Here is a 16,586-nt window from a genome sequence, read left to right as displayed (position 1 = left end):
GCAGTTTGATTGCGAAATAGGATACTTGCATTTAAGTTTTAGGTGTGTAGGTCTGTTGCATTTTCTTATGGTTCTCCTCAAGGCAATGAAGCTTGGATGGCGTTCTTGGAGGAGTTTTCCGGGCACGATTGCTGGTTGTGTCTCTCGGGCAGGTTTGCCCATCTCTCCTTGCCCGCTCTCGTGCTCAATCGTTCATCTCTTCAGAGTGGCGAAAAAAAGTGCCATCTCTTCATCCCATCTCTCAAGTTGGAAGCGCCGAAGCGTGGGTCTGTCTTTGGCGGAAGGTGCTCGCAAAGAGTCATTGTGGGCCTAGGTTTTTATAGATGAGATAGGCTGAGATAATTCAATCAGGAGATGAGTGGTCACAAGACCCCCTCTGTTCCCATTGAAAGCCCCCACTTCCTTGTGACTCAAACAAAGATGGGTGATGTATTAAGCCCATCTTTCTTTCTTTTCCCGGAAAGTGTATAGTTTCATATTGATGCCATTTGTCGCATATTTAAATACCAAAATTGTTGCCGTTGGGCGTTTGCGATTCCAATGATACCATGAACGACAGTATTGACATTTGAGAATGCAGAGATACAGAATTTACAGTTACTAGCCTACAGAAGTTGATTTTACATGCAGTAAACATCCAAGTTACTTCAAAACATCATATAAAACATTGCATCATCACAATACATATATTTGGTACATTGAAGAGGTAATTTAATCTAAAAGTCCATATATTGCTGATCTGTGTGTTCTCAGAGCAGTTTCTTTGTGTATGTGTGTGTGTATGGGTCAGAGGTCGAAAGCAGGGGGGTTGTTTGGATGACGTGTATGCTGCAACCCAAAAAGGCCTGAGGTGTCCAGGACTTTAGCACACAAAATCCTTTCTTTGGGGATTATAATGTGGCGCCTCATCAGTTAATTAGTATTATAGTTACAGTACAAGGGACTTCTGTAAGGTGATTACATCATCCCAGGATATGTGATTATCTGAGCTCTGGTCATTCGGTCATATAGTTAATTATTAACTCACTACCATCTCCCATTGTCGCTACAAATGAATATATAGGCTAATATTGTAAATGTATAGGCTAATATAGTGAATATATAGGCTAATATTGTAAATGTATAGGCTAATATAGTGAATATATAGGCTAATATAGTGAATATAAAGGCTAATGTAATGAATATATAGGCTAATATAGTGAATATATAGGCTAATATGGTGAATATATAGGCTAATGTAATGAATATATAGGCTAATATAGTGAATATATAGGCTAATGTAATGAATAGGCTAATATAGTGAATATAAAGGCTAATGTAATGAATATATAGGCTAATATAGTGAATATAAAGGCTAATGTAATGAATATATAGGCTAATATAGTGAATATATAGGCTAATATGGTGAATATATAGGCTAATGTAATGAATGTATAGGCTAATGTAGTGAATATAAAGGCTAATGTAATGAATATATAGGCTAATATAGTGAATATATAGGCTAATATACTGAATATATAGGCTAATATGGTGAATATAAAGGCTAATGTAATTAATATATAGGCTAATATAGTGAATATATAGGCTAATATGGTGAATATAAAGGCTAATGTAATTAATATATAGGCTAATGTAATGAATAGGCTAATATAGTGAATATATAGGCTAATGTAATGAATATATAGGCTAATATAGTGAATATAACGGCTAATGTAATGAATATATAGGCTAATATAGTGAATATATAGGCTAATGTAATGAATATATAGGCTAATATAGTGAATATAAAGGCTACCGTAATGAATAGGCGAATATATTGAATATATAGGCTAATGTAATGAATAGGCTAATGTAGTGAATATATAGGCTAATATAGTGAATATATAGGCTAATGTAGTGAATATATAGGCTAATGTAATGAATAGGCTAATATAGTGAATATATAGGTTAATATAGTGAATATATAGGCTAATATAGTGAATATATAGGCTAATATAGTGAATATAAAGGCTAATGTAATGAATATATAGGTTAATATAGTGAATATATAGGCTAATGTAATGAATAGGATAATATAGTGAATATATAGGCTAATGTAATGAATAGGCTAATATAGTGAATATATAGGCTAATATAGTGAATATATAGGTTACTATAGTGAATATATAGGCTAATATAATAAATATATAGGCTAATGTAATGAATTGGCTTATATAATGAATATATAGGCTAATGTAATGAATAGGCTAATATAGTGAATATATAGGCTAATATAGTGAATATATAGGCTAATGTAATGAATAGGCTAATATAGTGAATATATAGGCTAATATAGTGAATATATAGGCTAATATAGTGAATATATAGGTTAATATAGTGAATATATAGGCTAATGTAATGAATAGGCTAATATAGTGAATATATAGGTTAATATAGTGATTATATAGGTTAATATAGTGTATATATAGGCTAATATAGTGAATATATAGGCTAATATAGTGAATATATAGGTTAATATAGTGAATATATAGGCTAATGTAATGAATAGGCTAATATAGTGAATATATAGGTTAATATAGTGATTATATAGGCTGATGTAATGAATAGGCTAATATAGTGAATATATAGGCTAATATAGTGAATATATAGGTTAATATAGTGAATATATAGGCTAATGTAATGAATAGGCTAATATAGTGAATATATAGGTTAATATAGTGAATATATAGGCTAATGTAATGAATAGGCTAATATAGTGAATAGGCTAATATAATGAATATATAGGCTAATGTAATGAATAGGCTAATATAGTGAATAGGCTGATATAATGAATATATAGGTTAATATAGTGAATATATAGGCTAATATAATGAATAGGCTAATATAGTGAATATATAGGTTAATATAGTGAATATATAGGCTAATATAGTGAATATAAAGGCTAATGTAATGAATATATAGGCTAATATAGTGAATATATAGGCTAATATAGTGAATATATAGGCTAATATAGTGAATATATAGGCTAATGTAAAGAATATATAGGCTAATATAGTGAATATATAGGCTAATGTAATGAATAGGATAATATAGTGAATATATAGGCTAATGTAATGAATAGGCTAATATAGTGAATATATAGGTTAATATAATGAATATATAGGTTAATATAGTTAATATATAGGCTAATATAATAAATATATAGGCTAATGTAATGAATTGGCTTATATAATGAATATATAGGCTAATGTAATGAATAGGCTAATATAGTGAATATATAGGCTAATATAGTGAATATATAGGCTAATGTAATGAATAGGCTAATATAGTGAATATATAGGCTAATATAGTGAATATATAGGCTAATATAGTGAATATATAGGTTAATATAGTGAATATATAGGCTAATGTAATGAATAGGCTAATATAGTGAATATATAGGTTAATATAGTGATTATATAGGTTAATATAGTGTATATATAGGCTAATATAGTGAATATATAGGCTAATATAGTGAATATATAGGTTAATATAGTGAATATATAGGCTAATGTAATGAATAGGCTAATATAGTGAATATATAGGTTAATATAGTGATTATATAGGCTGATGTAATGAATAGGCTAATATAGTGAATATATAGGCTAATATAGTGAATATATAGGTTAATATAGTGAATATATAGGCTAATGTAATGAATAGGCTAATATAGTGAATATATAGGTTAATATAGTGAATATATAGGCTAATGTAATGAATAGGCTAATATAGTGAATAGGCTAATATAATGAATATATAGGCTAATGTAATGAATAGGCTAATATAGTGAATAGGCTGATATAATGAATATATAGGTTAATATAGTGAATATATAGGCTAATATAATGAATAGGCTAATATAGTGAATATATAGGTTAATATAGTGAATATATAGGCTAATATAGTGAATATAAAGGCTAATGTAATGAATATATAGGCTAATATAGTGAATATATAGGCTAATATAGTGAATATATAGGCTAATATAGTGAATATATAGGCTAATGTAAAGAATATATAGGCTAATATAGTGAATATATAGGCTAATGTAATGAATAGGATAATATAGTGAATATATAGGCTAATGTAATGAATAGGCTAATATAGTGAATATATAGGTTAATATAATGAATATATAGGTTAATATAGTTAATATATAGGCTAATATAGTGAATATATAGGCTAATATAGTGAATATATAGGTTAATATAGTGAATATATAGGCTAATATAATAAATATATAGGCTAATGTAATCAATTGGCTAATATAGTGAATATATAGGCTAATGTAATGAATAGGCTAATATAGTGAATATATAGGCTAATATAGTGAATATATAGGTTAATATAGTGAATATATAGCCTAATGTAATGAATTGGCTAATATAGTGAATATCTAGTCTAATATAATTAATTAATTAATTGGCTGATATAATTAATATATTGGCTAATATAGTGAATGTATAGGCTACTATAATGAATATATAGGCTAATGTAATGAATAGGCTAATATAGTGAATATATAGGTGAATATAGTGAATTTATAGGCTAATATAATGAATATATAGGCTAATATAAAGAATATATAGTGTAATATAATAAATATAAAGACTAATATAATGAATATATAGGGTAATATAATAATTATAAAGGCTAATATAATGAATATTTAGGCTAATATAATGAATATATAGGCTAATATAGTGAATATATAGGCTAATGTAATGACTATATAGGCTAATGTAATGAATATATAGGCTAATATAGTGAATATATAGGCTATTATAATGAATATATAGGCTAGTATAGTGAATATATAGGCTAATGTAATGAATATATAGGCTAATATAGTGAATATATAGGCTAATATACAATCACCTAAAGAATTATTAGGAACACCATACATACCAATTCTACGTGGCATTGATTCAACAAGGTGCTGAAAGCATTCTTTAGAAATGTTGGCCCATATTGATAGGAGAGCATCTTGCAGTTGATGGAGATTTGTGGGATGCACATCCAGGGCACGAAGCTCCCGTTCCAGCACATCCCAAAGATGCTCTATTGGGCTGAGATCTGGTGACTGTGGGGGCCATTTTAGTACACTCAACTCATTGTCATGTTCAAGAAACCAATTTGAAATGATTTTGAGCTCTGTGACATGGTTCATTATCCTGCTGGAAGTAGCCATCAGAGGATGGGTACATTTTGGTCATAAAGGGATGGACATGGTCAGAGACAATGCTCAGGTAGGCCGTGGCATTTAAACGATGCCCAATTGGCACTAAGGGGCCTAAAGTGTGCCAAGAAAACATCCCCCACACCATTACACCACCACCACCAGCCTGCACAGTGGAAACAAGGCATGATGGATCCATGTTCTCATTCTGTTTACGCCAAATTCTGACTCTACCATCTGAATGTCTCAACAGAAATTGAGACTCATCAGACCAGGCAACATTTTTCCAGTCTTCAACTGTCCAATTTTGGTGAGCTTGTGCAAATTGTCGCCTCTTTTTCCTGTTTGTAGTGGAGATGAGTGGTACCCGGTGGGGTCTTCTGCTGTTGTAGCCCATCCGTCTCAAGGTTGTGTGTGTTGTGGCTTCACAAATGCTTTGCTGCATACCTTGGTTGTAACGAGTGGTTATTTCAGTCAAAGTTGCTCTTCTATCAGCTTGAATCTGTCGGCCCATTCTCCTCTGACCTCGAGCATCAACAAGGCATTTTTGCTCACAGTATTGCCGCATACTGGATGTTCTTCCCTTTTCACAACATTTTTTGTAAACCAGAAAAATGATTGTGTGTGAAAATCCCAGTAACTGAGCAGATTATGAAATACTCAGATCGGCCCGTCTGGCACCAACAACCATGCCACGCTCAAAACTGCTTAAATCACCTTTCTTTCCCATTCTGACATTCAGTTTGGAGTTCAGGAGATTGTCTTGACCAGGACCACACCCCTAAATGCATTGAAGCAACTGACATGTGATTGGTTGATTAGATAATTGCATTAATGAGAAATTGAACAGGTGTTCCTAATAATCCTTTAGGTGAGTGTAGGTCATATATGGGCTACTATAATGAATATATGGGCTAATATAGGTCATATATTCAGTGAAAGAGTTGATTTGTCTAGTGAACTCTCAGCTGTGGACACTGAAGGACTCCTGAGGTAAATGTGATGCTCATTGTTCTCCAGCTGTTTTATTGACGTCTTTCCATCATTGAAACACTGATTGAGCAGTTACACAACATATGATGTGTTTCAGTTGCAATGCATCCTCAACACACCTTCAGATGCTCATTCATGTTTATTCTCTGACTATGATGATCGTGTTCACCCAACTATACAGTGATCAGTCACGCCACATTAAAGACCGTCAAAATGGCATTTATTTTTTTAATTTCATGATAAAATGGACAGAATACTTAAAGGGGTACTTCAGCGCTGGGAAGATGAATCTGTATTTAAACTGGGTCATTAATGTAATAGAAATATGAAATTATTTTTGAATTTGGTGCTTTCTAGACTAAGAAAAGACAGAAAATGTATTTAACGTATATTTTCATAAAATCAGTTCAGTTAGAGAACAGACACTACTATTAAAAACTGAATGTGTTTGTTCAATATAATGTGATTAAGCCGTTGAGGGATTGTCACAGCACAAATGCAGCCGGAATCAGATTACATTCATCGTGATGAATGAGCTCTCGTGATGAGAGCTGAGGTAAACGTTCTCAGTTCACGCCTTTGGAAGATTAACTTTCATAGGAATTAATTTGAGAAGTTAAAAAACTGACTTTATGGGTTGAAAACATGTGGAAATAGCTCCCTCCATGATCATTCGAAAATATACTCCAGGGTTTCTACTGATACAAAGCCATTGTTACATATCTGTGTTTCTGTTGTCATGTTTTTAATGTATTTCCGGTTTTGAGTTTGATCACATGTTCCTTTGTTCTTAGTTTCCCGCCACTTTTCGGTCCTGTCGTTAGTTTAGTTCCCTTTCGTTCAGTCACTCCGACGTAACGTCAGTGACTGACGAATGGGGGTTTCGCTTAGAAGCCTATCATCTCCGAGACTAGAAAGCGTCCAATGGCAGTGCCAATGCCATGGGCATGCGAGATTTGCATGTGTAACTCCGCCTACCCACGTGGGTATATAAGGAAGTAGCTGGCATAATCGCATTATGTTTCTGCTTCGGAGCCAAGAGCATCTCTTCACTCCGGCAAGCCTGAATTCTGAAGTCCTCTCTTCAGTCTTCGAGACGAGCGGTTCTCCAGGGTGTTGGTGTAACGGCGCGTTCCAGCGATCTCACATTGCCTGCCTGCTGATCTGTGCAGTGATCTGCAACAGCTGTGTGTGTTTTCCCTGGGCGCTTCGGCACTCTGCAGAGCTTCCTCTCACAAAAAGAGCTTGCGTGTGGCACGTCTTTTTCAAGACGGTTTGCCCGCGCACTTCCGGGTGCGGTCGATATCTGTTGCTGTCTTTGGGACGCATTCACTGCTCGACGTGTTTGGGCAGCATGTTCGGACAGTGTTTGTGGATGTGCTGTGTTCCCTCTGCGGGAACATGACCATAGCGATGTTGTGGTCGAGACTGAATGATCTCTGTTAAGAGAAAGATTCCCCTCTGCCACACCCCGATCTACCATCTCCGAGAGTGGTGGTACTTTGGATGGTGGCCAGGGTGACCTGAGGGCGGTGCTCTGGTATAAAGAACCCCGACGATCATTCCTCGGGCCACTCCCGCCCTCTTGCACATCGCTTCCAGTGAGTGTTGGACTGAAGCAGCGGGACCATCTGCTGATGCCCCGTTCGTTTCGTTCATACTCCAGATAGTGGCGAGAGGTCGATTGCCGCATCTCAAGGTGGGCTAGAGTCATTTGGGGATGAAGATTCGGCTGTGCTCCGCCTCCGGGTGTGGTAGCACTGTAGAATCTGACCTAGAGTTGACAGCCATGTTATCTCGGGCAGCCGAGAGCCTCGGGCTGGTGTGACTCTCCACCCTGTCACGAGTGCTCGCGGTTGGGCGATTGGTTTTTGGAGGTGGCACCCGACAGCTGTGGGTCCCGCCCCCAATGCCATTTCGCTCCCGAGATGCATGAGGAGTGCACGTGGTCCGGGAGATCTTCGGGTCTTCCCGCGACCGTTCGGTGGCCTCCTTCGCCTTCTCTGCTCTCGAGGGGTCGCGGCCTAAGGGTACACTGGGGTCCCTCCCCCTCAGTCAGGTGCTGTGTTGCGCACTACGGTGTCCACTGAGTGCTTTGACTTGATGCGGTGAGGCTATCCTTGGTCGATGTGGGAAGGCTGAGTGAGCCCGCCTCCTCAGCTCGCCCATATCCCAGGCCGGCCTTATTGGCAGCACGATCAGGGACTGCGCCCAACAGTTCTTGGCCGTCCCCAGAGGCAGACTGAGGCCATCTGCCCCGGTGGCCCGCTGCTGCACCTAAGCGCCGCTGGCACAGTTGCCTCAGCCTCCTCGCCTAGCGCGCTGCAGGAAGCCGTCCCAGTCCGCGCCAGCCCCGCAGCAGCGGCGCTCCGGACGCAGACAGCTCTGGGATGGGTAGTTCTTTCATGGGACGGTGGCAGGTCCGCCCCTTCCCCCAGTGGAGGGCCGGGGGAGAATCCTTTGTCCAGCTGCTGGCCCACGGGTCAGCAGCACCCTTTGTAAGAAAGAACTGATTAACCCATCCCTGAGCACCCAGAGACCGGTGACGGCAGTGCGCGCCGCCCCCGGGCCATGCCGCTCTCGTCCCTCTCTGTCGCCAGCCCCCTCTCAGAGCAGACCCCAGTGGAACGCGAGTCCTTCCCTGGTCTCCTCTGTCAGGGCGCAGTTGTTACCGCCGCCCCGACACCGGGCCACCTGGGAGCGTGGCTACAGCTGCCAGGTCTGTCCCACTGGGTCGTGCGGACCATCCGGCTCGGCTATGCAATTCAGTTCGCGGGAGCTCCTCCCCGCTTCCGGGGTGTCCGGTACACCATGGTGGGGTCCAATGCCCCTTTCATGCGTGCAGAGATCGCGACCCTACTGGCGAAGGGCGCGGTCGAGCTCGTCCCTCCAGCCGAGATGAAGTCCGGCTTCTACAGCCCCTACTTCATTGTACTGAAGAATTCCGGTGGGTTACAGCCGATCCTGGACCTTCGGGCCTGCAGACAGACACTCACCCAGTGGTCGAACCTCAGCTTTCTACGGGCAGGTGTGCCCTTAGAACAAGTTTCCAGGCATGTTGTTGTTTCGACAGATGCGTCCACCACGGGTTGGGGTGCCATGTGCAATGGACATGCAGCCGCCAGCTCCTGGTCAGAGAGCCAGCGCCGCCTGCATATCAATTGCCTCGAGTTGCTGGCAGTACGGTTCGCCCTGCACCGCTTCCTAGCGTTGCTGAAGGGTCAACACATTCTAGTCAGGTCGGACAGCACGGCTGTAGTAGCGTACATCAACCACCAGGGCGGTCTACGCTCCCGCCACATGACCCAACTCGCCCGCCATCTCGTTTTATGGAGTCAGAAGCGCCTGAGGTCCCTTCGTGCTGTCCATATCCCCGGGATCCTGAACCGTGCAGCCGACGAGCTCTCACAGATTCAGCCAATCCCTGGGGAGTGGAGACTCCATCCCCAGTCGGTCCAGCTGATCTGGGATCAGTTCGAGGACGCACAGGTAGACCTGTTGCCTCTCACAACTCGTCCCATTGCAGCCTGTATTTTTCCCTGACCAAGGCACGCTCGGCACGGATGCACTGGCGCACAGCTGGCCGCAGGGCCTACGCAAGTATGCGTTTCCCCCAGTGAGCCTTCTTGCACGTGTTTTGTGCAAGGTCAGGGAGGACAAGGAGCAGGTCATTTTGGTTGCCCCGTACTGGCACGGCCGGACCTGGTTCCCAGAACTAGTACTCCTTGGGACAGCCCCTCCCTGGCCGATTCCTCTGAGACAGGATCTCCTCTCTCAGAGACGGGGCACCCTGTGGCACCCACGTCCCGATCTTTGGAACCTCCACGTGTGGCTCCTGGACGGGACGTGGCAGGTTTGAGTACCCTACCACCTACGGTGGTGGCTACCATCACTTCCGCTCGGGCCGAGTCCACGAGACAGGCCTATGCGTTGAAGTGGAACCTCTTCGTCAATTGGTGCTCTTCTCGCCAAGAAGACCCCTGGAAATGCCCGATTGGGTCTGTGCTCTCTTTCCTCCAAGAAGGGTTGGATCGAAGGCTGTCTCCATCCACCCTGAAGGTTTATGTGGCCGTTATCGCCGCTTACCATGACCTCTTGGACGGTAAAACGGTAAGTAAACACGACCTGGTCATCAGGTTCCTGAGGGGTGCGCAAGACTACATCCTCCTCGTGCTCCTCTCGTACCCTCTTGGGACCTCTCAGTAGTTCTAAGTGCTCTGCAGAGGGCCCCATTTGAGCCTTTGCGGTCAGTAGATGTTAAGTTCTTGTCTATGAAGACAGCGCTCCTGACCGCATTGGCCTCCATCAAGAGAGTAGGGGACCTGCAGGCATTTCCGGTTTACGAAGCGTGCCTGGAATTCAGGCCGGCTGACTCTCACGTGATCCTGAGACCCCGGCCTGGATATGTGCCCAAGGTTCCCATCACTCCGTTCAGAGACTAGGTGGTGAACCTGCAAGCGCTGCCTTTGGAGGAGGCAGACCCAGCCTTGGCATTTCTCTGTCCAGTACGCGCCCTTCGCGCTTACGTAGACAGGACGCAGTGTTTCAGGACCTCAGACCAGCACTTTGACTGTTATGGTGGGAAGCTGAAAGGGAAGGCTCTCCCAAAGCAAAGGCTGTCTCACTGGATAGTGGACACCATTCTTTTGGCTTACCAGCAGCAGGGACGTCCATGTCCCGTTGGGGTCAGGGCCCACTCCACTCGGAGTGTGCCCTCCTCTTGGGCTTTAGCACATGGCGCTCCGCTGACAGACATCTGCAGAGCTGCAGGCTGGGCGACACCAAACACATTCGCCAGGTTTTATAACCTCCGAGTGGAGCCTGTATCCGACTATGTACTCGCCTCTACAAGTGGCCGGTAATGGATTGGCTCAGGTGTCTTCGCTTGCTCGCCATTCCACTCCACGGACTGGATACGTGCGATATTCTTCTCAGGTGAGCTCCCCGAGAGCCCTGAGCTCCTCCAGCACTGATGACACCGATGCCAGTAAGTCTGCCCTTAGCCCAGACACTCGTGTCCGGCCAGGTGCCCCATGTACATGGTTCCCCTCCGGCGACCCCCACATGTGTATTTCCACCGTAAGCCTCCCTGAGTGGGTGTATTCCCTTGGCAACCTTGCCACCCCCTGGGGTTAAAAATCCACCTGCGGCTGGTACCCCAGTGATCTTCCGTATTCAGCCCTAGGGTCATACGTGTATTCTTAAGTCCTCCCTACGGGTAGGCATCTTGGCGCATATCTCCTCCTGGAATATGCCTCCCAGTGTACCTTGGTATTCCTGCGTTAAGTAGAGGCCTTTGACCGTCCTACTTTCATCAGGGCTCTCACGCTTGCGCAGGGCACTGGAAGACAGCCGAGTGGCGTTATTTCATTGGGACCCCCATTAGTCAGTCACTGACGTTACGTCGGAGTGACTGAACGAAAGGGAACATCTCGGTTACATATGTAACCCTTGTTCCCTGAGGAGGGAACGGAGACGTAACGTCCCGTTGCCACATCCGCTGTACCGCTGGAACGGAGTTCAACTTGGCTCCTCAGCAGGTAAAACATAATGCGATTATGCCAGCTACTTCCTTATATACCCACGTGGGTAGGCAGAGTTACACATGCAAATCTCGCATGCCCATGGCATTGGCACTGCCATTAGGCGCTTTCTAGTCTCGGAGATGATAGGCTTCTAAGCGAAACCCCCATTCATCAGTCACTGACGTTACGTCTCCGTTCCCTCCTCAGGGAACGAGGGTTACATACGTAACCGAAACGTTCTGTCAGCTGTGTCTTGTTATCTGTGTCACCTGTTTCCCTCGTTAGTCTAGTCTTCAGTGTGTGTATATCTAGGCCCTGTCCACACAAACACAGGTATTTTCAAAACCGCAGCTTTTGCTACATGGTTTTGCTGTTTGTCCATACGCAAAACCAGACTTTTTTGAAAACTCCGGCTAGGGTGAAGATTTTTAGAAACTCCGGTTACAGCGTTGTCGTGTAGATGGTGAAACCGGAGATTTTGGCTTTTTAAATTGAAGTGCGTGCGGTTCTCCCTGTTGTTTGATGTCAGATTTTCCACATTATCTCCTTTTGATTTACGTGAGTCGAGTCTATGCAGTGGACTCCACTAACAGTGCTTATCACATGTATAGCCTAGATACATGTTCAGTTATTTCATTGCATTGCAGAACAAAGGCGCCAGAATGCAATAATACAAAATAGTAAAGCAAGCGTGTGAAGCTATTACAGTCCACTTCGGCCCTGCACCTGTGAATACAGTTATCTGTGACTGAGTCCAAAGTAAAGGAACTTGTAGAAGGGTTTCACTTGAGCCCATGGCATCCCTCAGTCAGTGCAATGTGCATCGGTGCCGTGAATGGGACCCATGTGGAAATCAGGCAGCCAATCATAGCATAGTTTTGCGTTCTCATGTGGACAGATTTTTTTTTAAACTGTGCTTGTGTGATGTGATTGTTTTTTAAAACGGAGGAGGAAAAACTCAGGTAATAAAAATACCTGTGTGCGTGTGGACTAGGCCTTAGTTCCCTCGTGTTCATTCCTTCCTTGTCCGGTCTGAAGTTGTTAGTGGTGTTTGATGTTCCGTTTTGAGTCTCTATTGAATAAAGCCCTTTTGTTAGGAAGTCTTAGATCTCCTCTGCTGCATCAACCAACCATTACATTCATATGCTAATCGCTGAAGTAACCCTTTAATATGTACGTGTGGGAACTTGGAATAAAGTTATTCTGTGGGTAAAACAAGTCGACTGTTACCTGTTAGGGATTGCATTCAGAACCATTTGGTACAAACGTGCACCGTACCGGAAGTCCTGTACAGAAACGATTCGGTGGAAATACATGTACAGTTACACTTCTAATAATCCATGTTATTCAATTCACCTGTAAGTGTTTATAATATTATGCCTGATCGGTGTATACAGTCCTTTAAATAACTAACGCTGTTCTTTAATTCATTTATGTGGGCCACTGAAGGTGGATTATTTCTGTGATTGGCGTGCTCAGTGTTTAATGAAATCTTACAAAGAGAAGAAATTTAAATATCTCGATGAACATGAACTTGTGAGTATTTTATTTCTCACTCAATTTACAAATAAAGAATGAATTAATTCAAATAAATTATTCTAGTTGATTTTCTATTACTTGGTATTAAAAGAAAGTACCTTTAATGCTTTGCATTAGTTATTTGTTGTTCAGGAACTAACGAGTTCTTTGTTACATTTAGATATCCAATTAAGCACATACTGCAATGGAAGACTCTTGAGGTCCTCAGCACAGACCCTGTTAAAGCACCTGTAATTGATTCTAGACTTGTGTTAATCAAGAGTCACATTTTCATTTATTTCTCAGCCCCATTCTTAAAGGAAGAGTTCAGCTAAAAAAATAAATTCTGAGATCACATACCCACCCCTTTTTCTGTAGAAACGTTACAATTTGTTTAGTTCTGCAGAAAGAAAAAGGACGTCTCTAGCTGAATGAACTGCTTTTTGTTCTTTTCTGCACAATGAAAGTGGATGCTGTCTACAGCACACACACACCACCCTTCTGTCCTCCTACCTCACTTACATATTTGACATGTTCTGACATTATGGACGAGGAAAGGAAAGTTCAAGTTGTAAAATCTGGATTTTTATCAGAAAAACAGATCAGGATACACGCAAGAATAAAGTAAGGAACCCAAAAAGGATGAAACGGAGTCAAAAGAGGCTGTGAGGGTGTGATGCCTATCCATTTCCTCAAGCAGAAGAGATGTTGATGACTTTTCTTACACGGTGCCACCTAAAACGCATTTTGATCAACATGAATAGGAATTGATAATGACAGAATTTTAATTTTGGTGGGAACTATCTGTTTGTAAATGGGAAATTCCACAAAAAAAAAAAAAAAAAAAACATTTTGAAACTTAAAAAAAAAAAAAAAAAACGATTGTGTGTTTCAGCACTAAAATAAAGACCTATTCTTTAGATTTCAAATATGTCCAAAATTCATCAAAGGGTCCCCACAAGACGTTTAACTGTACACAAAACTGACGGTTCGGTACATCAGAGGAACGGCTGTACTGAATATTGCTGGAACCATTTATTTTTATTTTTTATTAAACCTTGGCATCTGTCCTTAAATTAATTAAATTATAACTCAATGTTTCTTAAATATAATGCTGTAAACTATAGGGAGCTATGTGATGCTACGTGACATTGTTCTCCAGCTGTTTTATTGACATCTTCCCACCGTTGAAACACTGATTGAGCGATTACACCACATATGATGCAATTCAGTTGTAATGTATCCTCAACACACCTTCAGATGCTCAATCATGTTTTTTCTCTGACTATGATGATCACCAGTAAGTGTTTATAATATTATGGTTAATGTATGTATGTCAATAGCAGCCTGTGTGTCTGTTACATACATCTTTGTGTTGCTTTATTTTCTTAACATTCAATAATCATTAGTCATTCATGTAGTTGCATTTGATTTATAAAATGTATTCATATCATTAATTGATTTACATCATTTATTGATTTTTATTGTTGTTCATTTGTCAGTTTATATATTTATCATTAATATGATTTATTTTATTGCTGTTACTGTTTAATCATGTGACTGTGTGATTGTTTGTCATCTCGAGTAAGAGGTAAGAGAAGGCCTTTATCGTCACAGGACAATGTCATTTTCCATTGTTTTTCCCTTGGTATAACAACACTTGTTGTAATTGTACTGGTTAGATGAAGTCTGGGCATTGAAGCATACGCAACTAAGATTATTCAATAAACTCTGCTCTTTTATCATCATCACTTTGTCTCCTGCTTCTGCTGTTTCCAGGATTTCTTTGTCAAACTCTTAGTTTTGGACACCAGACAAAATTAATTACTTCAATCTGTGACGGATCTGATATATCTGACGTGGAGATCCAGCTGATCCAACAATATGAATACGTGTAGTATGAATGTAATTCAGACGTACTATATTCATCATGTTATGATCATGGGACCAACGGTCTCAGAATTGTCACTTCACTGCCATTTTCATTCGATGTGTCTCAAATCAAATATGCCAAATTATGGCAAAAGAGCAGTATGTCTGAATTCTCAGTACTCATAAAAGATTAGGCGAGATTCTTAAGTGCACATACGATAGACACTTTAGTATCCCACGAGGCCACGTGAGAAGGTTTATGAATGACTGTAACAGTTTTGGGCAGGTTTTGGTGAGCTTTTCTGGAAACATCAACCCAATCTGGCAACACTGAGACCAACCCATTGGAGAAAGCATAACGGTCAACTCTGATCACATGTGCCTCATAAACCAATCAAATTACAAATTATAAAACAGTGACTTGTTTTTCGAGTAAACTCCAAAAAAGCATCTGCTCCAGTGACATCCATTAAAAAAACAGAGCAATGCTCATTTTGATTTAGTTTTAATCATTTTAGTCTTTTGAGAGAGCTCGTCGGCTGCCTGGTTCAGCACACCAGGGATGTGAATGGCCCAAAGCGACCTCAGATGCTTCTGACTCCACAGGAGGAGATGGCAGGTGAGTTGCAGCATGCAACGGGAGCATAGACCACCCTGGCGGTTGATGTACGCAACTGCGGCAATGCTGTCCGTACATATCAGAACCTGCTTGTCCTGAAGCGACTTTTTGAGGGGGCCCAGCGCAAGACGAACTGCTAACAACTCTAGGCAATTGATATGCCAATGCTATTGGGGCCCATACACAGAACCGAAATGGCATGCCCATTATACGTGGCACCCCAGCTGCTGGATGAGGCATCCGTGAAGACAACAGCATGCTTGGACACTTGTTCTAAGGACACATTCTGGCCCGAAGAAACAATGGGTCCAAACACGGGCTAAGGTTTTGGTGACTGTAAGGAGTCACTGAGACCCGGCACTTGCCGCTCTGCCACGCCCATCTTGGGACCTGGCCATGAAGCAATCCGAGCAGCATCACCGCAGCTGCAGATGCCATATGCCCCAGGAACCTCTATTCCTACTGAAAATTTCAGTAGGACCGCTGTGCTGCCCTTGAACGTATTTAAGCAGTTCAACACTGACCGGACTCGTTCCAATATGAGGTTCACAGTCTGACTGACCGGGTCCAGCTCCCATACAGAGATAAGAGATCCTCTGCACGGGGCAGAGTTTGCTCTTCTTCTTCAGATCCCAATTCATCGGTCAGTTTCTGCGTATGTCGAACGTGACCGACTGAAAGGGAACAGTTTGCTGAATAAATGTTTTATATATATATATATATATATATATATATATATATATATATATATATATATATATATATATATATATATATATATATATATATTTTTTTTTTTTTTTTAAACAAAACAATTTAAAACAAACAGAACAATTTCTGA

The 16,586-nt window shown here is 41.2% G+C and overlaps 1 protein-coding gene across 2 annotated transcripts in view; it reads left to right on the top strand.

The window, feature by feature from the left end:
* Positions 1-14,983, top strand: part of LOC137084941 (P2X purinoceptor 4a-like) — a 33,225-nt gene extending 18,242 nt beyond the window's left edge. For both annotated transcript variants that reach the window (XM_067451507.1, XM_067451506.1), the window contains 2 exons: positions 13,186-13,272; positions 13,436-14,983. In XM_067451507.1, coding sequence (XP_067307608.1) covers positions 13,186-13,272; positions 13,436-13,447 — 99 coding nt within the window. In that variant the 3' untranslated portion in view covers positions 13,448-14,983. The remainder of the gene's footprint in view (positions 1-13,185; positions 13,273-13,435) is intronic.
* Positions 14,984-16,586: the final 1,603 nt, after the last annotated feature.

Source organism: Pseudorasbora parva, chromosome 8 (genome assembly GCF_024679245.1).
Source record: "Pseudorasbora parva isolate DD20220531a chromosome 8, ASM2467924v1, whole genome shotgun sequence".
Lineage (NCBI taxonomy): Eukaryota > Metazoa > Chordata > Actinopteri > Cypriniformes > Gobionidae > Pseudorasbora > Pseudorasbora parva.
Note: the sequence above shows the minus strand (reverse complement) of the source record. Positions and strands in the feature narration are given on the sequence as shown.